This window comes from Calypte anna, chromosome 1 (genome assembly GCF_003957555.1).
Source record: "Calypte anna isolate BGI_N300 chromosome 1, bCalAnn1_v1.p, whole genome shotgun sequence".
NCBI classification, from domain to species: Eukaryota; Metazoa; Chordata; class Aves; order Apodiformes; family Trochilidae; genus Calypte; species Calypte anna.
In genome coordinates this window covers 139,264,870-139,286,128 of record NC_044244.1, presented here as the reverse complement: position 1 = coordinate 139,286,128, position 21,259 = coordinate 139,264,870, and the positions used below count along the sequence as shown (strand labels likewise).

Here is a 21,259-nt window from a genome sequence, read left to right as displayed (position 1 = left end):
ATGGAAAGGAGCTGAGTAATTCCTCAGCAGTTTGCCTAATAACCTGCCGGAAATCATCTTACCTCCCCCCAGCCCAGCAATCTTCCTAAAAATAAAACTATACAGTAGAGCATTGTAATTATTACTCTTTGTATTTTTGCCACCAATACACCAGGCAACTAACATATGGTAGTAGAAGGTGGCACCATCTGTGACAAGCTTAAAATCTGAGCAGAGGAAGCAGGAGGACAGGAAAGGAGAGACAGGAAAGCAGCAAAAGCGGAGATGCTGGGAAGTGGCTTTTCTTCAGTGTCATTCTGGCTTAGCACAACTTAAAAAAAAAATAACTGTCTTGATTCAGACATTTTACCTGCCATGTGGCGAATGGTTTTCTTGCAGTAGTCTTCAGCCATTGGCACAACCTTCATCATCTCTCTTCCCCACTGCACAAGGGGTTTCCCTTGTATTGCATACGACACAAAGAGAGCTGTGCATAGGGACCCTAGAAAGCCTGGAATTCATAGATAACAGTGGTTACCAATGAGTGTTCTGTGCTCTTACTATCCTTGTCATGTCCTTCTTAAAACCATTAGTAGATACCCTCATGGCTGTTGGGTGGATTAATGAATGCACATAACCTGCCTGTTTGCAGGCTGGCTCATAGCATGTTGAGATTCTTGGCTAATGTGTTGTACACATAGAGTACAACTTATTTTATCTATAAGGAAGCTTCTTCTGTTCTCAGTTGAGTAACACAACAGAAATTAAGGTAGGGTTCAAAAATAAACATCATCCACTATTTTGAAACTGAAAATCTTCTAATTGAAGTCACATGAAATAACTGTCTTGTGCAAAGTGATTGGATTACAAGTGGTATCACCTTGCTTACAGAGTCATTCAGCTCAAGGGCTGTGGTTGTTAGATCTAACATTATTTTTGGCTCCTTTCACTCTAAAGAGTCACGTCCATGTCTTACTTGGATAATTGCTCCCTACCTCCAAGGAGACAAGCCTGTATCTCCTTAGAGGAAAGAAGTAATTGCCCAAACAAGATGTGCTGTCTACCTGCCCATGTAGGTCTTCCTCTTTGGCTGTGAATATACCAAATACGGGCACTCAACACTTCTATGATGTCAGAAACAGAGGGGTTTGGTTCTCATATTTAATTGTACTCTTGGCATTCTGTCAAAGGTAACAAAACCAGCTCAATGCAACATGCAAAAGAAAGTTAAGGAAACAACTCAGTCATTTAAGCAAGCCCCAGGTGAGCAAAGTATTTATGTGTGTGCTTCTTTAGGTGCACAAGGCCAAAAGCATGCACTTGTGCATAGAAGTAAGCATGAACTTTGTGTGTCTTGATGAAGGTAAAGCCAAATTCTTTTCAGAGGTTACAAATACAGATGAGGGAATTGCTCATTCTCTCTGCCATGAGACCTGCAGGACTGGGTCAGGCCAAAGGTATGTGCAACCCATGATCCAATGAGTGCTTTTAGAAAGAATAAAAATACAGGTAGAGCCAGCTCAAGGGATTTCACTTAGGTAAACAGCATCTGACCCAACTGCTGTAAAGTTCCTTGAGTGCCACATTCAGTGTGAGGCTGGCAGCAGAGGGTTTGGAGTGTGATGTAAAAGGCAAGCAGGAGGCAGCAGGACAAGTCAGTTGTAGAGGGAGGCAGAAGCTGGGATGCACCCAGAGGTTTTTAGAGGGGCTGCCATTCTCCTCTTGCCTGCTTTCCAGATAACCCCCTCCCTCTGCTGCTGTTGCCCTGCTTCCAGCAGCCCTCACATGTCCTCCTGTCCATCACTGGAGAAGAAAGCAAACCTCAGCTGAGGTTCCCAGCTCTGCAGATAATGCCAGTACAGAGACAGCATAATAGGTTTGGCTTATCCACTCCCCAGAGCTTCTGGACTAGCTTAGGGGCGATTTTAATTACACAGTTTGATTGCTTTTGAAAGCGACAGCCTTTCTTGTCCACTTGCCTGATCCCTGTTGAACCCAGGCGTATCTGTGGACTCTGCAGCTGCCTGCAGCACTGAGGTCTGCAGCTCAGCTGTGCAGGACACAGGGAAGTATTTCCTTTGTCTGTTTGTTTCTGTCTTGACTGACCTGTCAATTGGGTTTTCCCCATTTTCTAGTTATGAGAATCACAACTGACGTTTCCTTGGCAGCTGTCAGGATGGAAGTGAGCTCCATGTTGCCCTATCCATCCCCCTCTTCCTTGCCTCTCAGCTATGCCACTTTACTATTTCCCCAGCTGAAAACTCCTTCTGGATGCAATTTCTCCTTGGATGCTTCTTGTAGATATATTCTAGGTCTAGTGATCCCTTTCTGAGGTGGGAGACCCAAACCTGCAAGCAATCTTCCTGCTGCTAATTCACCAGGGACTTTATCTATCATATTATGATGTTTTCTGCTTTGCTTTGAATTCCTTGCCTTTAATTCGATGCTATCCTGGTGTTTTTTATGATTGCTTCAGAGCACTGAGTATCTTAAATGTGTCATTATTCATTACAGTTTTATTTATTCCTGTTTAAAGCAGACAGAATTAATACACACTTACGTAGCATAAAGTTGTCAGAATGACAGACTTGAATATTCAAAACATCATTGAATCTACTTATTTATGTTTAGCTTAGAGCAAGTTTGAGATAACATCCTAAAATATGCAGAGGTAGTTTTTAGCTTTCTACCTTTGCCTACAGTGATTGGATATGACAGAACCTGCCAAGAGTAGAATGTTGTTATCCTCTGAACCATAAATGTGCATAACAATAAGTCATCTGGATGTACATGAATCCTAACATTTAGCCAGGGAAAGTGCTCTGGACAAGATAGGTTATGTTTAGTCATTGGGATTTTAGGAGGAAAATAGCCCAGCCTGAGGCTGCTCTATAACATACAAGAAAATATACAAGCCTGTCTGAGTTATACCTACATAAATACAAAGCAAAAATCAAACCAAGGCCTTGGAGTCTGCAGAATGCAGAAACAGTTTAGGGAGGTGAATTCAGGGACTGAATTCCTTAGTTAGAAGGAAGCAGGGAGCAGCCTTAGGGACTCCATCACCCTGGCAGTCAGCAGACATTACCTGTGGGATGGTTGTGAGTCATTCGCCCACACTCGATGCTGACTTCAATGAGTGACTCCAGCTTTTCCGGCTTCCAGTACCTCATCCCTAGGCACATGGCTTTTGTGGATGCTCCAAATCCAGAACCTAAAGCGAAAAGATAATGCCAAGCACTTAAAAGAATTCTAGTGATAGACAAATATGTCGATAAACTGTGAAACAAGTACATTTTATTAATTCGTCTCGTGTGCGGGAACTCCTCAGGGAACAAGAAATGAGTATGCAAAGTGAGTTACAAGTCTGGAAAGTTTCTTTGAGGATTTTTACTTCCACAGAGTCATTCTGCTCTTATATTCCAGTATCCTCAAGTGCTATGAAGAGAATAGCATTTTCAGAAAGCAATGTGCTCTCTTGTTTACAGCACTTGTCTGATTCAGACTCTCATGCAATCTTTACTCATTCTTGGCTGACATAGATGTTTTGCTTACTCCAGATGCCAGCATTAGAAGCAGCAGTTTGAACAACAGATACGCTTTTACTATGCCCTTATTTTAGGAGTCCTCATGCTGAAAGCATCTGTTTAAAACACTTCACATGAGTATCATACTTGACCTTCCAGTTTTATTGCACATTTCGTTCTTCAGAGCTGCACAGGTAGTTCACAAAATCATAGAATCATAGAATCATAGAATTGGCTGGGTTGGAAGGGACCTCAGAGATCATCAAGTCCAACCCTTGATCCACTACCACTGCGGTTACCAGACCATGGCACTGAGTGCCACATCCAGTCTCTTTTTAAATATCTCCAGGGACGGAGAATCCACTGCTTCCCTGGGCAGCCCATTCCAATGCCTGATCACCCTCTCCGTAAAGAAATTCTTTCTAATACCATGCCCTTGTTGAAAGTCGTCTGGGAAAAGAGACCAACCCCCCCCTGGCTACAACCTCCTTTCAGGGAGTTGTAGAGAGCGATGAGGTCTCCCCTGAGCCTCCTCTTCTCCAGGCTGAACACCCCCAGCTCCCTCAGCCTCTCCTCAGAGGATCTGTGCTCGAGTCCCTTCACCAGCCTGGTTGCCCTCCTTTGGACCCGCTCCAGCACCTCAATCTCCTTCCTGAACTGAGGGGCCCAGAACTGGACACAGTATTCGAGGTGTGGCCTCACCAGCGCTGAGTTTCTATATAGTTTCTATTACACACAAAAAAATGACATGTCCAAAAAGAAACTAAGGGTATCTAACACAAATCCTTCAAAGTCATGTGATGTCAAAATTGAGGTGTTGTACTGAAGTCAGTGCATGTCTGTATGGCAGAGGCTGCGTTTACTTGGTCTTGGGAATTTCTAACTTGTGCAGCATGGAGTTTATTTATGGAATAGCTGATACAGTATTTATTTTAATACTCAACTCTAAGTGCATGATCCCAGGTGTTCAACTTTTAAACTAAATGGAGAGGTAAATTTACTAATGAGTATCTCCACAGTGCTTATCACAGAAATATCAGAATCCCACAGAAGTTTTAATGAGCTTATCTTCACAAGGCACCAACAAGGTGATTATCTCGTCTTTGCAGCTGGTGAGCCAATGCCCAAAAAAGAATTAACTCATTGCAGGCACCCATCCTGGGATGGATAGGGTTGACTTGTTCAAAGTACTTGGCATTTTTCAGCACTGTCTTTGCTCAGTCACACTTCCCAGTGACCTTGGGTACAGCAGAAAGCAATCCGCACCTCTCTTCTTGGTCCCTGGAAGATAAGGGGCATATTTATGCCACCTAATTTTAGCATCTGTGGAACCTGCATTAGGAGCACCCCTCCCTGTCTTTTCCAGACAGGCCAGATGGAGAAAGGCCCTATCTCCATTATCCAGTACAATGGTGTAGTAGGAGTGTCCTGGTTTGGGCCAGGATAAAGGTGATTTTCTGTCTTGTACTTTTGCTTTCAGCTCAGTCTCTTGTAAGTAGCTGCATTTGCTGAAATTAACAGCAAGTTTCTCAGTCAGTGTCTGCTTCTGGGACTGAAAACACTCGGTGTTTATAGTTACAGATAGAGAATGGGATGCAGAAACAAGGACACTGCTCAGCTCTGAGGAACATTTTACCCTCCAGAAGGAGTAAAGAGGTCCCATCTGAAACCTTCCTTTGGGGGGGAACGGACAAGATAGATGCCAGAATTGACCAAAGAGAGTATTCCATCATTGGAATGTCATACTCGGTATAAATTTGGGGTATCACAAGGGTCAAACCCCTTCCTGCCCTTCCTGCTTCCCTTCCTTCTCCTGTCCCTGTTTGCTTCAGCATCCTGGGAGGATTCCATTCATTCCTCTGCCTGTGGTCCTGCTCTGTGCCAGCCTGAATCTGTGTGTTCCCTCCAGCTCCCGACTGCTGCCGACTCCAGGAGTCCAGCCTGGACTTTCTCAGGGCTGCCCTGCAGCCTTGGTGGTGACGTGAGAATTGCTGGGGGAAAAGGGGGGAGGAACGTGGTATCAATTTTCTATATATTTGTATATATTCAATAATTTTTTTCCCTTTTTTATCATTACTATTTCAATAAAGTTGCGTAGTTTAGTTTCCAACCCATAAGTCTCTCTCCCTTATTCTCTCTCCTTTCTTTATCAGGGAGGAGAGGGGGATTAATAGAGAGCATCTCTCATTTGGTTGAATTGCTGGTGCAGAGTTAAACCATGACAAGGAGCAAGCCATGGGCAGGGTGAATTGAAGCAGCAGATACCAAAGCCCCAGGGTCAGGGCTTTTGGTTGCCTGCCTTGAGAGGAACCCTTGGCTGCTCCCCTGAGCTGTGACCACTGTGACTGCATGGCACCAGGGGCTCTCCTGGAGCACTGCTTCCCATTCAGTGTCACCCCTGTTGTCACCTGAGTGGCTGCAGCTCAGGGGTCCTGAGGTCATGAGTGTGATCAAAGTGCAGTCACGGTGGTGGCAGGAAGATTTGCTTCAAAACCACTTTCCTGAACCAAAATGTAACACCAACATAAGCCAGTCGTTGACATCTCTAGTTGTGATACAGGCCAATCTGAATTTCTTTCTTGAGAGAAGAGCTCTTCTGCCTGCAGAGCAGCTATCCTGAGTGAGCACCCTGGTTAGGTGATCTAATTAGGTCAGCTGAAGATATTTCCTCCTTTCTCCCTCAGAGTCCAATGTGAAATTTTTGCATGCAGTAACTTTTCCAGTAGATTTAACCACCAAGAGCAGTCTAAAAAAAGCCAAACATCTGACAAATATGACATGAAAGGCTTTGCGAAATACCATTTTATTCCCTGCAAGCTCAGAGCTTGCTTCCTTCTTGCAAGTCTTTTCGATGCCTGTGAAAAAGACCCTCTCCAGGGCACCTTTCACCACTGCTCCTAATTTAAAAAGCTGGACACTTTCCCTGAAAATTGCATGTTTTCTCCTGTGCCTCTCATACATTGCCACTGTGGTGCCTGATTATTAAGGAGCCAGGAGCAGATAAAACTGTCTGCCTATCCCACAAATCACACAGAAACCACAAGGAAGAGTCAGGGAAAAAATCCCCTCTGCCAGAGCACCAGTCAGCTTAACTGGGAGAATGTTTCTTCTGCTTGTAAAACCTAACTCTTCATTAAACCTTCTGCTGACATGGAATAGCAGAGGAGAGTCTTCTTCACTGTGCAGCCCTGGCTCCTCCAAACAGCACAGTCCATGTTGGTTATCCAAGGGTTATCAGAGTGTTGGTCTGAAGATGCTTGTCCTTGCAAGTTCCTTGAGCTTCTCCAACCTAGGAATTTAGCTAGAAGGCTGCTGAAGAATTACACAAGCAAACTTGGGAACAAAAAATTCCATCACATGGAGTAACATTAAGCCTAGAGAGGGCTTCAGGTGATTAGCAGCTGTTAGCTCTCATGTCTCAGTAGCTACCACTTGAATAAATGGAATAAGGCACTGCAAGACTAATCCAAGCCAGGGGTGAAGCTCATGTAGGAACATGAGGAGTGTCCTCCACGTTCAGACCAAAGGTCGTGTCTGACAGTGATGGATGGAGAGGATACTTCAGAAGGATTAAAAGGAAAGTACAGTGATGGTACCCTTTCTACCAACTAAGCTGCTGACAATTTGTCTCCCTGGTCCAGGATGCAGCTGGCTATTTGTCTTTCTGCTTAATAACCCTTAAAGTATTTCCCTTGGGTGAAATTGTCCAGCTCTTGTTTTTGAACTCATATGAATTGTAACACCTGCAAACTGGCATTGGAAAATAATTGTGAAGCTTAATTAGGTGTTAAGAAGTCTTTTCTTTTGCTTGCTTTGAATTCATGACCTTCTAGATTCACTTGAAGTCTCTATTTTCTGTGCTGGAGGAGATGGTGAGTGTTCCCTGTCCCTATTCATGTTCTGCAAGCTATCTATGACTTCATAGCTCTCTATTGTACTGTCTCATCACAGCCTCTGGAAACAGGTTTTTGCTTATCCAACCATCCTTCCTCGTTTCCTTTCTACTTCTCTTAAATCTTTTTGGAGGGGAAAAGGGACCAGATTATATACAGTAACCAAGAAAGAGGAGCTATGGAGTCACACAGGTTTTGCATTTTGTTCTCTGTTCCTTTCCCAGTAATTTCTAATAATCTGTTTGCTGTGTGGTACTTACTGAGCCCTGAAGTGATGTTCTTGTAGAACTACTACAGCTCCATGATCCCTTCCCTGAATGGTAGCTGAATCAGAAACCGCAACTATGGATCTAAACTTAGGACTTTTCTACCGCTGCTTATGGTTTCCCATTAATCTGCATTGCCTTTGGCTCTCTTCATCTCACACTTTTTCATCACTATGAATATCTTCTGCAGCTCTGCACCATATTATCTTTGATTTTCTTAACCTCCTTCTCTACAGAAGAAAGACTGCAATCTCCTGCTCTTCATTTACTGTCCTTTAACAACTTGTCCATCCTTAAGAGAACCATTGCATCACCCCGTGCCTAGTCACCCATTGCCTAGTGCCTCATCACGTTGTGCCTTTGGTGAAGGACTTGGTTGAGAGCCTTTTGGAAATCATAGCAGAACATCTTCATGGTGTCTCCTTTCCCTCCTGTTTCTTGGCTACTTCATGAGCTTTCTAATAGAATTCTGAAGTGTGACTTCTTGTCACAAAAGCTGTGTTGACAGAAATTAGATCATCTACATTCATGGATGATGTTATTCTCTTTTAGTATGTGAGTGGCTCCTGCTCAGGAGTCCTAAACTGGAGTGTCTTAGGACACTTCAGTGTGCTTTCCTTTACATGTGTAGAATAATAAAGATCAGATTAAGGGCAGCTAAGCCCTGAAGAGGATCTGTCTTCAGACTGTTCCTCATGAAAACTTAGACCCTCTCTATGTCCTGTCCTTCTGCTGCTTAACCTTCTCTTCTCTTTTGCTCCCCAGCTTTCTGCATTTAACTCATACTTTTTCCTCATGATTTTTCCTCATGGTGTTTTATCAGTGTCACCAGGAAAAAAGGCACCATTCTCAAGTGCTTCTAGGGATCCCAGAGGCTGCTCCAGTAGCTGCAAATAAAGACCTGCTTGAATGCTACAGTCTTGGGTTGAAATACCTGTGATTCAGGCAAAGCCAAGCTGCCAGCTGACTGGCCTTTCTCACTGGTTCTGAAGGCTCCGGGGGTACTGCCTTGCTCAGATTTTGGTTCCAACCCTCAGACATCAGTGATCACACACAGAACAATTTGAGGTTTTAGCAATGGAACAAAACGTTTTTACCACATCTCAGAAACAGCAGACTCATCTGCATTAAAACTTAAAACAAATGCTGACAGACAAACCTAGCCAAACACTCAAGAGTGGAGATTTCATCCTCAGACTCATCAGCGTCACAAATTGGAAACAAGGTCTTTAAATGGAAAGTGTTAGACAACCTTGGGCTTCTGGTGATCACAGGAGTCTCACCAGCTTTTAACATAATCCTGCTAACATAAACACACCCTGCAATGAGTGTGACACTCAATGAACATGACAGCAGGTGGCAAAGAGACACACAGGGCAGCCTGAATAAAGAAGTCAGTGTGCTGATTATATCCACATGAATTTGAACAGAAGAGCTTCATATAAACAATGCAGGGTTATCTAAACTACAGTTTCACTAGTCCATGGAGGCTGGCATGTGAACTCTTGCTAGAAGTTAAGATACAATGACCACAGGAAAAGACCATCCAAGATCCCATCTGACTGCTAAGCATCCAGCTCCAGTGAAACTGGTTTTCCTTCAGGAAGAATTTGTGAAAATTCAATTTAAAAGTTAATTATGCCCATAGCAGTGTCAAGTCCTGTGGTATGATGGACATCTCCACTTCAGGTCACTGGTTCTTTTGCTCTCAAGTGATAAATAAGGCTTCTTGAGATGTTCAGGATGACATTTGTCAGACCAGATGGAGAAGGTGAGCTTTAGCTGCCAGGTCCCAAGGCAGAAATTAATTTTAGATGGTGTAGTATCCCAAGAGCAAATAGCTCATCATAGAAAGCTGGGGAGGAGGAAGGCTAAAGGAAGAGATATTGCTCTAACACTGTCTTATGAGGAAAGGCTGTGAGACCTGGGGCTCCGTAGTCTTGAGAAGATTGAGAGGGGAACTTAATAATGTTTACAAATATCTGAAGGGTGGATGTCAAGCAAGAGGTCTCTTTTTAGTGCTGCCCTGTGATAGGCCAAGGGGCAACAGGCAGAAACTGGAACATGGGAAGTTCCACCTCAGTATGAGGAAAAACTTTTTTACTCTAAGGGTGATGGAACACTGGAACTGGCTGCCTAGAGAGGTTGTGAAGTTTCCTTCTCTAGAAACTTTCAGGACCCACCTGGACCTGTTTCTGTGTGACCTGCTCTAGGTGATCCTGCTTTGGCAGGGGAGGTGGCCCTGATGATCCCCAGAGGTCACTTCCAAACCCTACCATCCTATGATTCCAACAGAGCAATGGGCTGAGGAACAGCCCTGCTCCACTGCTGCAGGTGCTGAGAGCTGCCTGGGGTCAGCAGAAGCTCCCACCATAATTCTGACCAAATTTTAGTCCCAGTCAGACAAAAAACATGTGACAAGCATCAAAGGGGCACTATCTCAGATCAGCCCGGCAACCAGTGAGGCGGGCAGAATAAACAGGGCAGGGATCCTTTTCCCTCCCAGCAGCTGTTGTGAGGCTGAGGGGCCAAGTGAGGGCTGCTTTTTGTGTCAGAGAAAAGTGACTGCAAAGGCCCAGAAATAGTCGGGGCATTGTGCCACTGGGGCTTTTGCCAGGGTGTTGCATCCATGAGCAATGCTGTTGAGAGATGCCAGCACGTACTGCAGTGGTGAAGCATCACAGTGACACGGAGGAGCATCAGTCTGCTCTGCCATCATCTTGCGGCTGTCCAGGTCTGTCTCCTCTGATGACATGGTGTTTTTTGCAAGCTTTCAAGATTAATGGGGCTGTATGGATATGGGTGTATCTGTGCACGCATAGCTGTGTGCCTGTTGTTTAACTCGAGGTGGAAATCCAATTCCTCACAAGCCAAAATAATCATAAAGAGAAGTAGAGGGTGAGGGTAGGGAAACAGGGCTGGGAATATTAGGGGTTATCAGGGAAAGAGTCATAATTTTTAACAGGGCATCCAAGTGGAGAAAAGTCTCTGCTTTGCCTCCAGTGAATGCATTGGTGCTTAGAGCATTTTACAGAGCATTTTTGTTTCATACTTGCAATCACAGAAAAGATCCAAGATTACAAGCATCTGAATGAAAAATGACAGAAAATATTTCTTAAAATAACAATTAAACTCAAGGACAAAACTCTGGACCCAGGGGCACCGAGCCAAGAACAAAGTCTCTTTAAATAGATGTTAAAGAGGGAAGGGTTCATTTACGAGGGGACATAGTGCCCTACAGAAGGAATTCCTGGCATATGTCTTGCCATCCTCAGGCAAAAATGTTTCAGGGGCACTGGCCTTTGATGTTGGAGGGAAAAAAAAGAAAGAATTTCCACATAGTCACGAATGCTGAAAACAGGCGTTATTCAAGCCAGGAACTGTAAGTGGAAAACTGTACCTTACCCTTTTCATTGAATGGTGTGTGCCAAGCCAGAAGGTAGTTGTCTGGTTTTAATTCTCTGCAGCCTTCAACAGTGGCAGGGTCTGGCCTCCTCCCTGGGAGCCTGTCAATAGCATCCACGTAGCGTTTCACCAGCTCTCTGTACAGGTCTTCTAAACTCCAGTACTCTACCCAGAAGGAAGAGGAGGTTGATAAGTAAAGGTGAAAAAGCAAGAGAGCCCTTTCCACAAACAAACAAGCTCACTATGTATTTAGGAAATGTTCCTCTTTCCACTTCCAGTACCCCAAGTTGTGTTTTAGGTGGCTAGGTCAGCATTTTTTTTATGTACCATAAGAGCGTGCCAGAGCAGAAACAGCATCATCTCTCTGTTCTGATCTTTCCCTGCTTTCCTTCTTCCACTTTTAATCCCTTTAATCGGAAAGGTGGAGGCTTTCTCTTTGTCAGCAGTAGTGGCTCGGGGGCTTTGTTTAGGTTTCATGGTGTGAAGTATTTGCAGAGGTGTCTAACCATAAGGTGAGTGTGTTGCTGCCATGGGGACCAGGTGTGCACACTGTGCTTGGCTCAGGTTGACCCTTTGCTCTTGTTTGCAGATGTGAATCCAATTCAGAAATGAAAGAATATTATTTTTAAGTTACCACTGAATTAATTTAAAGAGGTATGCATGATTCAGCAAAAAAGAAAATCAGTGGCCCTATTTTTTAATTTGTATTTTATATTAATTTGGCCTAAAATCTGAAGGTCTTTTGTGCAGAAATCCCTGTATCTTAGCTCAGTACAGTAACCAGAACAGTAAGCTTCTATAAAAATTGTTGTAAAGATCAGTAAAAACAGTAAATCCCTACAGACCGTAGTATTTCCAGCAGATAAATTTCTATCTGGAATAAGTTCATTAGCAATATCTATTTATTGATTACTTTTACCCAGGCAATCTTGCCTTAAGGATCAAAATTCTCCCATTAAACCCATGCTCTTTCTTCATGTAGCTGCTTCTCTCAGCTGCTGCTGTGTTGTTGAGCTCAGAGCCCTGCCCTCAGCTTTTGCCAAAGGAAAGCTTCCACTGGCACCTATCTCAGTTGTGTAATCAGTGTGAACTGTGGAGGCCAGGGGGATTTGTCCATTTATATCTTTTCTACATATTTAGAGAAATTCCATTTAATACTTGGTTAGGTGCACAGATTGAATGATACATCAGAAGTTCTAAAATTATCTTCATTTTGTTGAAGACATCGATCTCTTGAAATCCACAGAAAATGTTTGATTTAAAAGAAAGTTCTAAAAGAGCCTCATAAACCAGAGCTATTCAAAAGTAACAATTATACAGACAGGGAAATAAAGAAGATGCAGTGTAAAACTGATATTCCCCTTCCACATAAAAAGATACCCTATCCCTTAAGCTGGCCATCTCACGTACAATCCTAAAGGAACAAGACACTTTCAAGCAGCCAGCTCTTTCCAGATTTTAGAATCAGGTGTCATTATATCTGGATAGAAACCAGGAGCAGGATTTACTGCCTGGCAGCTTCTGCTGAAGCCTCATCCCCAAAGCCAGAGTCCCTGTGGTCCAGCAGCTCCAGGCTGTCTGAGCCCACTGTGGTTCCCACCTCCCAAGCCAGGCTGCCATCTCAGCCCACAAGTCAGTAGGACTGGTTCCTTCTGTAGAAATTAACTTTTATTGTTTTAAAACACCTGTTTAAATCAGAGGAGAAGCCTTCCCTTGTTGCAGAGGCAACTACCCTGCTTTTGGTGAGGCTGTTTTCGTTCTTCCCATGTGGGAGAGATTCCTACTGGAAGTAGGCTTTTTATTTATTCTCCACTGTGGTGCCAACCTTTCTATCTGTGCATGTGGTAGATTTGGGGAGCACCAGCTCAGTCTGCAGCATGTTTCTGGTCATGGTCTCTTCCTGAGGTGTCCTCCACCCAGCAGCCAACAAAGCACCACTCAAAATCACCTCTCCAGGTGAGAACTCCCACCTCACACTTGGCACTTGGCTGCTGCTGCAGCCTCAGCCCCTTGGGGACAGTGCCCTGACAATGGGACTTCATGGGGAGTCCAATCCCTGGCCATGTCCATCCAAGCCTGCAAGCATTCCACGTGCCCCTGCATGTTTGCACCCAGGGCATGCTGCCTGCAGCATGGAGATGTGCAGGGAACGGAGCAATGAAGGACAGGAATATTTTTATTGCTTATCCCTCCTCCTTTCTTAATTTTTTTTTTGTTGTTGTTGTGGTGGTTTTTTGTGGGGTTTTTTTGTTTGTTTTTGTTTTGGTTTTAGCTGTTAATGCTCCAGACACCCAATATGTTCTTTAAAATCTCAGCCTTGCAACATCAAGGGCTCCCTGCTCCACAAGCAAAGCATGTCCCCAGGGCTGATAGCAGCCTCACTGACTCATGTTCCCTTCCTTTAGCTTCACTCTGTTGACATGAGAGATTTTTGCATGTGGGCCAGGCCATGAGCAAGCTGAGTGGATTTTTTTTTTGGTTCTTCTTGCCAGGAGGAGACAACGCTGTGGGCAGGAGCTCTTCTGTTTCCCATGTGGGAAGCAGAGAGAGGGACTAGCTTTCACCCATTCACCAATGTTACTATGAAATGAAGATTTCTTACTCAAATTCTCCATTCTCCACAGCTTGTTGCTTTCTCACCAGCCCATAAAAGTGCCTTTTTATAAAGCTTGTCTGATCAGGCCAAAGAAATGGGAGTGTAGGATAAACATAGCTGATGGGAATTACAGCTGAGACTTCTCTTTAGATCCAGGGTACTCCTGCTACATTTAAGAAATAAGATTTATTATTTTACTGCTGGTCTAATGGGTTTGATTACCCAGAAATTACCGTTTTAGAGAGTTCAATAAGCAAGAAACATATGATACACATTTAGTCATACCCTATATTCAGAAATACGTTAGTCATCTTTTTACTTGATAGGCTGACATCTTGCCCTTATCTTTAGTGCATTAGCTACCTCTTAAACCATTGGTTAGCTAAGAGCCAAATATGAAGCATCCAACACACTCTTCAACTGATCTCTATGTACTAAATTTAGAGCACACTGGAAGCAGGCAGATAAAGCAGTGAAACAAAAGCACAAGGGAAGCTTCATTGATGTGAAGAATACTTGGCTACATTGTGGGCTTCTGCTACTGTTGGTTACCCACTGTTATGTACCTTGAGGGCAAATCAGGAATATTTTTAGAGTTTAAATGAATTGATTCATTCTGAAGAAGCAAAATATTGCTGAATGGTCACTGTTTTCTGGGGTACTTTTGGTGACCATCTTGACAGTCTCAGAAGGCTCCAGTTCAATAGGTAGGGTGTAGTTATAAATACCATCCTACCTTACAAGAGACTAATCCTACCTTGAGAAAAAATACAAATGTTCACTCTCAAACTATTGTGATTTTTAGAAAACATGTTTTTAACTTCCACTGTTCTCACAGATTGTATTATAAACATAGTATGCTAGAATATTTTTTTGGACTGAAGTCACAAAGCTTTATTTATAAAGCAAATTATTCCATTTCTGGCCTTGCAGGTGCAACCCTTTGCTGGCATGGCACCAAAGAGGAGACAATGCCAGTGATTTTAACCTGAAAGGGGTAATAAGGTGCCTCTACTCCAGCTTGGAGTTCTGGACACAAACATGTTAAAAATGCACTTTGAAGAGCTCTTATCTTTCACAGAAGAATTTCTAGTGGTTATATTACTTCCTGATGTATTCCAGCATACCTGTAATCTATTTATCAATTATGCTGGACATGCAATACCTTAGCCTTTCAGCTTTAACCAGCTGCCTACACTGAGGGAAAACACAGGGAGAGCCTTTCCACACTCAAGGAATCAACGCTCCCGAGTTCCCGTGGTGGTCACCAGACTACACCCATGGGGGAGACAAGCAAATATCCATTATCATTCACATAACCAGCATCTCTGCCACGCTTTCCTATGACTTCCCCAGCACTCAGGCTTATTTTAAGAAATGCAGCAGCTCGACAGTTTTGTTCCTTTCAGGCTGAGTCTCCATCCCTCGTACCTACCTGTGATGACAGCCTCTGCTGTAGCCATGTGCATGAGCGTGTTGTCACTTACTGGCCACTTGTCGGGGGAGAGCACCAGGTTCTCAAGCCCTCCGATTTCCTTCAGCTCCTGCTGGATTTTTGCCCCTAAGGCATTGTTTTCCCGGGAGAAATTACGATAACCGAGAGCATCCCCTACCCCAGCCAGCACCAGCGCAGCCTTAAATTTATCCATCCCCAAGACACTTCCCCCTTTCCTTTTGTCCCAGACAGCCACCAAATCTTGATCTTCCTTTGTTCCTTTGCCTTCAGCTCAGCTCCCCCTGACACTTTATAGCAGCCATTGTGTCACACCGAGAGCTCTCTCTATAAGGCAAGGACTTCCTTTTCTGGCTCTGCAGATGCCATCTCTTCCCCGGGACCTGACGGAGAGGAAATATTTCATAACCCAGGGATTTTGCAGGGGCTTTGTTCAACGAAACTCCACGAGCTGACCTGCAAAGAGAAGTGCAAAAGCTTCGTTTCTGCAACCCACTGTAAAGCAAGCCAGGAAATCCTTTAGCCCTCCCCAGCATAAGTAACTCTACACCCAGAGAAACAGATGTCTCCACAGGGGTGTTTATTTATTTAATAACTTGTAAATTAATATATTTTACTGCCCTTTTCTGAATGCTGAGTCAGCTTGCTTTTCAGACTCCAGTCAGAAGGAAAGCCTGTGATGAAGGAAACTCTGCAAACACTGGAATGATGGGTTATAGGCAGTAAGAAATCTAGTCAAATGAAGATGGCCTCTACCATTTCTAATTATGCCCAACAGCAATATTTTGTCAACAGCTTTCTTGCTCTGTTCTATCTATTACAAGAATGTTTTGCTAATTCATTGTACTTCTGGAAAAAAACTGAGTATAATATAAGCTCAGTTCAACGCCTCTTACTCCCTGGTGAAGATTCCTAAGGCAGAGCTCAGGAGCAGCTCACATTTGGAAGGAAAATATTTTGAAAGATGCATTTAAATGGCATCCTGTGAGCTTAAGAAAATTCACATACAACGAAATCTCACTTTTAAAGAACTGAACTTCATTAATACCATCCTTTCGGACTCGATACCTGTGCAATTACATTGTTCTTTCTGTTACTGCCACTTTTTCAGTGCTTCTGCCCTGCAGTGCAAGAAGGAGCTGTGTAGTCTTGCAGCCTTTTAAATGTGTTTTGCCTACAAACACTTCTCTGTGTAGGCTCAACATTCTCCTTCAAGGGATCTGCTGAGATTGACTCAGATTGTGGTTCCAAGTCACTATCCAGGCTGTCATAAAGATTCACAAGTGACTACTAAACAGAAAACCTTGGTTGGCTTGACTTCGATTTTGATAAAGAATGCCTGAGGAAAAAATTTTGATCTTTTTCAGAAAGCAATATTGATTGCTGTTCAGATGGAAAAGGCCAGCAGAGTAAAGGATACATCCTCCTATCACACAAACCAATAAGCAGTTAAGGGCAGACTGAATTATTGACATGTAGAAATATCACTGTACTTCACAAGAAACCTTAATGGAGCTTCAGAACACAGATAAACGTTACCATCCCTAGCCTACATTAAAGAAATAAAACACCAAAATGGTGAAAGTAGCCTCTGTCAGTACACTCTTGCTTTAAAGATTAGGACTTGGGTAACAGAAGTGTTGAGTATTGAGAGGACAGCGAGAATGTGCCTTCATTGCTAGGAGCTCTGAGCTGGAAAAGCACAAAAAAAGGTCAATTACAGCTTAAGATACCATGGGCACTATAGAAGACCAGGGGAGATGCAGAGCCAAGTGTTCTACAGTAGGGCTGTGGCCAGCCTGCTCTAGAGATAGCTCCTCTGCCCTGCATGGCTATGGGAATGAGCATTACCTCCCAAAACCGGGGCATTTAGGCAACACAGAAGTAATCTTGGAGCCACCTCTGCACTGCCAGAGTTACCTCAGGTTCTGCATCCCTCAACATGAACACTCAACACGGAAAGCTAAGGCAGCTTAAAAAAAGACACACCAGCTTAAAAAACCCCACTGATTCTGATGTCTCTGCTACAGCTCCATGCATCCTCTTGTGGCCCCCATCTCTTCTCTGTCTCTGCAAAGCATTACGATTTGGAAGCCCATGAGAAGTTGAACTCACAAACCAGGACAGGGGAAATCACCTGCTGAGGCTCTGTGGAGAGTTAGGGAGAGCCTTATCAGATGAAAGCTGAAAACGGGCAAAGCTATTCTTAGTTTTCCATTTATCTCTCCCTTCTGAAGGTGCTGGCAGTTGCACTGCCCTTTTGTCCCCTGTGGATTTTACCCCTTCGCATGCACACTTGGTTGCTCATAACAGAGCCCAAATTAGGAACACAATCTTTGGCTTTAGAAAGAAGACTATAATGAAAACCCAGGGAATATTTCAGAGAAGTTCTGTTTTTCAGTTCCACAAACCAGGATATGCAACAAAAAAATTAGCTTTTATTTACTTAGTTAATTGCACATAATCACTTTTTCATGTGGCACTTCCAAGACACTGTGAGCTTTCCAGGTGGGGGTAGATTAGGCACACTGATACCTATCCCTGTTCCCCCCAGAGGAAACAATTATTTGTTAAATACCATACTTGCGTGTCTTAAACATAGTCAAAACACAACTCCATCAGATGGATAAGCATTCACTTATCATACATATTCACAATAGGAAAAAAACAAGTAGAGCTGGAAAAAAAATTGTAGTAAATGTTAAACCAGATTAAAATGCAGCTTTGGTGACCTCTCATTAGTGTACAAAGGACTGCTTTCAGATGAGGAGAATCCAGGAAAAAAGAAATGAGAAAGCAGGACAGAGAAAAGACTTTTTTGTGATGGTGCCAACACCCTGTTTTTTTCAGCTCAGCTGCATTTGAAACCCATCAAGGGTTGGACTTGATGATCTCTGAGGTCCCTTCCAACCCAGCCAATTCTATGATTCTATGAAACCCTGTCAGAACACAAACCCATGCCTTCAGCAAAGGTGGCCCCACCTGCCTCCTCCTCCTTAAGGGACACAAACAAGCAAACAAGCCCTTCACCACCCAGGAGAGGACTCTTGAGCTATACAGACACCCTTCTCTCTTATGTATAAATGAACTGGTGAAGGAAGCAAGGGCTGAGACTGCTGTCACCACAAGCTCCTCCACCACAAGCATTCTAAGTAAAAGAAGACTACACCCCAAGTATGTCACCTGTGAGTGAGTGATGCTTCTGCCAATCCAAGACACTCAGTAAAGAAATACTCTTGATTCCAAATTCACTCACCCCAAGGATGCAAAGCCATGTCCTGGAAAAGTAAGGCTGATACCAGATGGGTCTTCTCAACAATTGAATTTTCCTCTCCAGCTCCTGGTTAAACTTGAGCCTTTTCACTAAACTTTGTCAGACTTCTGCCAGAGCTGCATCTTTGCCACTACTCAAGTGAAGAGTTTCAGTTTGGCAACAGGATCCTATTTTTAGGAATGATACTAATTATAGAAGACATTTGTTGAGATCCAGGAAAAAATTATACACTGTTTTTACTCAATTCTTTAATCGTAGGGATGAATAATTTTCGTACTGCAATCTATATTTTGGAAGACAGTGCTATAAAGCAGTAACATCACAGCATGAGCTTTTTCTTCTTACCCTCTTGACAGAAAGCCTGTGTCATGGCATGAAGTCTATAAAGTCTGCCTAACAACAAATAGCATAGTGCAGAGTATTTCACTGATTGTAAAAGAGGAACAAGAAAAGACACATCAGTATTCATCAGTATTACAGAAGGAAGACAGACTTGTGGGATACCAAAGCAGCCATAGCTGGTGAAACAATCTGCTTAGAGGACAGGGACAAGTAGTTCCACTGCTGTGCCTGCTGACCCACTGGGAAACTTGGGTCCTCTTGTGCTCAGTCTCTTTTCCCGGATGACTTTCAACAAGACAAGAGGGCATGGTCTTATGTTGTGCCAGGGGAAGTTTAGGTTGGATATTAGAAAGAATTTCCTTATGGAGAGGGTGATCAGACACTGGAATGGGCTGCCCAGGGAAGTAGTGGATTCTCCGTCCCTGGAGATATTTAAAAAGAGACTGGATGTGGCACTCAGTGCCATGGTCTGGTAACTGCAGCAGTAGTGGATCAAGGGTTGGACTTGATGATCTCTGAGGTCCCTTCCAACCCAGCCAGTTCTATGATTCTATGAAACGCTGGAGAGGGGTGGCAGCTGGGAGAGTACAGAGGACATTTCATTTCAATTTAAACTTTCAGAAGAGAATGCAGGACAGCTGAATGCAGATCTCTGAAGGTCTTCACACACACTTCTAAGTGTGCTGCTTCTCTTACAGAGCTCAGAGGTTAAGACTGAGGGAGAGTTTCCCTGAAATTACATCACATATTGCCAGTACAAAAATGATGACACAAATTGCAGAGAGTTTGATTGCTAGCAGGTACATTGGATAGATGTGGCACTACTAAAAGTTGCACAGATGAGCAAACCAGACATTTATTATAACTTCTCAAAAGTTAATGCACTACATCTGTGCTCTCTTCTGACTGGTAGAATAGTAATGCAAGAATCTAATAAATTAACAAGAAAAAAACCCCAAACAAACAAAACATCAGCTTTCACAAGATTTCCAAAGCAGAAAGCTAAAAAACCCCTCATACAGACATCTCACATGACTGACTTCAATCCTTTTTTGTTGACAGTCCATTTATTCCTTTTTCCATTGCCACAAAATTTACACAAATACAACTTACTCAGCACCAAATCTCTCAGGTGTATTGGGTGAGCAGATATCTGCAGGTTTGCCCTCCTTGGTATGACATACGAGATAAATTACATTTAAATTTAGAATTGGCAAGTACAAACCCTATGGCTCAGTTTCAAACAGTCGAGGATGTAAAACCAAACAACCTGGCACCAAGTTTGAAAATACATACAACATATCTAGGAATTTATACTGTATGCAGTGAACAACTTGAAGACATCTCTACCATTTATGATTATAAATTCATCAGTCTGCATGTTCCCACTGTATCAACTTACCTAGAAAACAAGTCAGAGTGATTTGTAAAGTGGAACTGTGGGCAGCAGCAAACAAAATAAATAAGGAACTCATAATTTGAAAGCATCTTATTTGCTTTTATTTTTATGATTGTTCAAGTGTGAAGGTTTTACTCCATGCTACTATTTACTGGAATGTAAAATGCATACGTGGCTTCAAATGGGTAGAAGACTAAGAAGAGCAAAATAAAATTTCCACTACATCCAGGAATCTGGCTGATAAGGAAGAATTCCTATCTTCTGAGGATTTTGCCCAGTCTTCCTTTGTTGGAAAGTGTCTTCCATGAAGAAACCTCCCAGGCTAAGCACCTTCCTTCCTCCCCAGATTAACAAGGCAAAAATCCTTGACCCACATACATCTTTTATGCCCTATTTATTTTAAAAGGTAGAAGGTTAACCAGGTTGATTTGAAGGACCTCTCAGCATGAACAAATGTTTCATAAGCTCTGTTGCTATGGAATTAAATCAGTTACATCACATACCAGTAGATTAAGCTACTTCTGTTCACTTATAGCTATATAATTTATGTAGCAATGGTGTGAATAAGAAGCATTCCACCACTTTTGGCTGGGTAAACACACTTGATGGTAGACGCTCTCCAAAGACTACAGGACAGGTACAGACATGGCTTCTTTTGGGAAGGAAGAGTAGATCCATCAAATGCCTTAAAAAGGGCACAACAGCTCCTTTTAAATCTCTGTTAATTTCTGTAGAATACCTGGATTTATGTACACAGAGGCTCTTCTAAAAAGATGCAGTCAGAAGGTAACACTTTGGCTTAATATTAGCCCGGAACACCATACAGAAGAGAGGCCCCTGAAGGCTGGGGCACTGACATCTAGTGGCTGCCCTGCAAGGGACACCGTTCACAAATGCTGTTTAGGATTAAAAAAACAACAACAACAAAAAAAAACCCCAAACCAAACAAACAAACAACAAAAACCCTCAAACTCAAAACCGAAACAAACCCATAAACAAACAAAAAACCCCTACTAATAAATCACTCATGGAGCGCTTGCAACCTGCCTGCTATATTCTTATTAACAGGAAACTTGCTCCTTTGTTCACATTTGTCCTACTCCTGCTTTGTAAAACATGATGCAC

General features: G+C 43.1%; 1 protein-coding gene across 2 annotated transcripts in view; it reads right to left on the bottom strand.

Annotated features, from left to right (window-relative positions):
• The window catches only part of ADPRHL1 (ADP-ribosylhydrolase like 1), a 37,525-nt gene extending 21,930 nt beyond the window's left edge, over positions 1-15,595 (bottom strand). For both annotated transcript variants that reach the window (XM_030455483.1, XM_030455490.1), the window contains exons 1-4: positions 15,102-15,595; positions 11,071-11,235; positions 3,068-3,193; positions 350-490 (exon numbers count right to left, since the gene is read on the bottom strand). In XM_030455483.1, the coding sequence (XP_030311343.1) occupies positions 350-490; positions 3,068-3,193; positions 11,071-11,235; positions 15,102-15,315 (646 nt within the window). In that variant the 5' untranslated portion in view covers positions 15,316-15,595. The remainder of the gene's footprint in view (positions 1-349; positions 491-3,067; positions 3,194-11,070; positions 11,236-15,101) is intronic.
• Between the last annotated feature and the right edge of the window lie 5,664 nt (positions 15,596-21,259).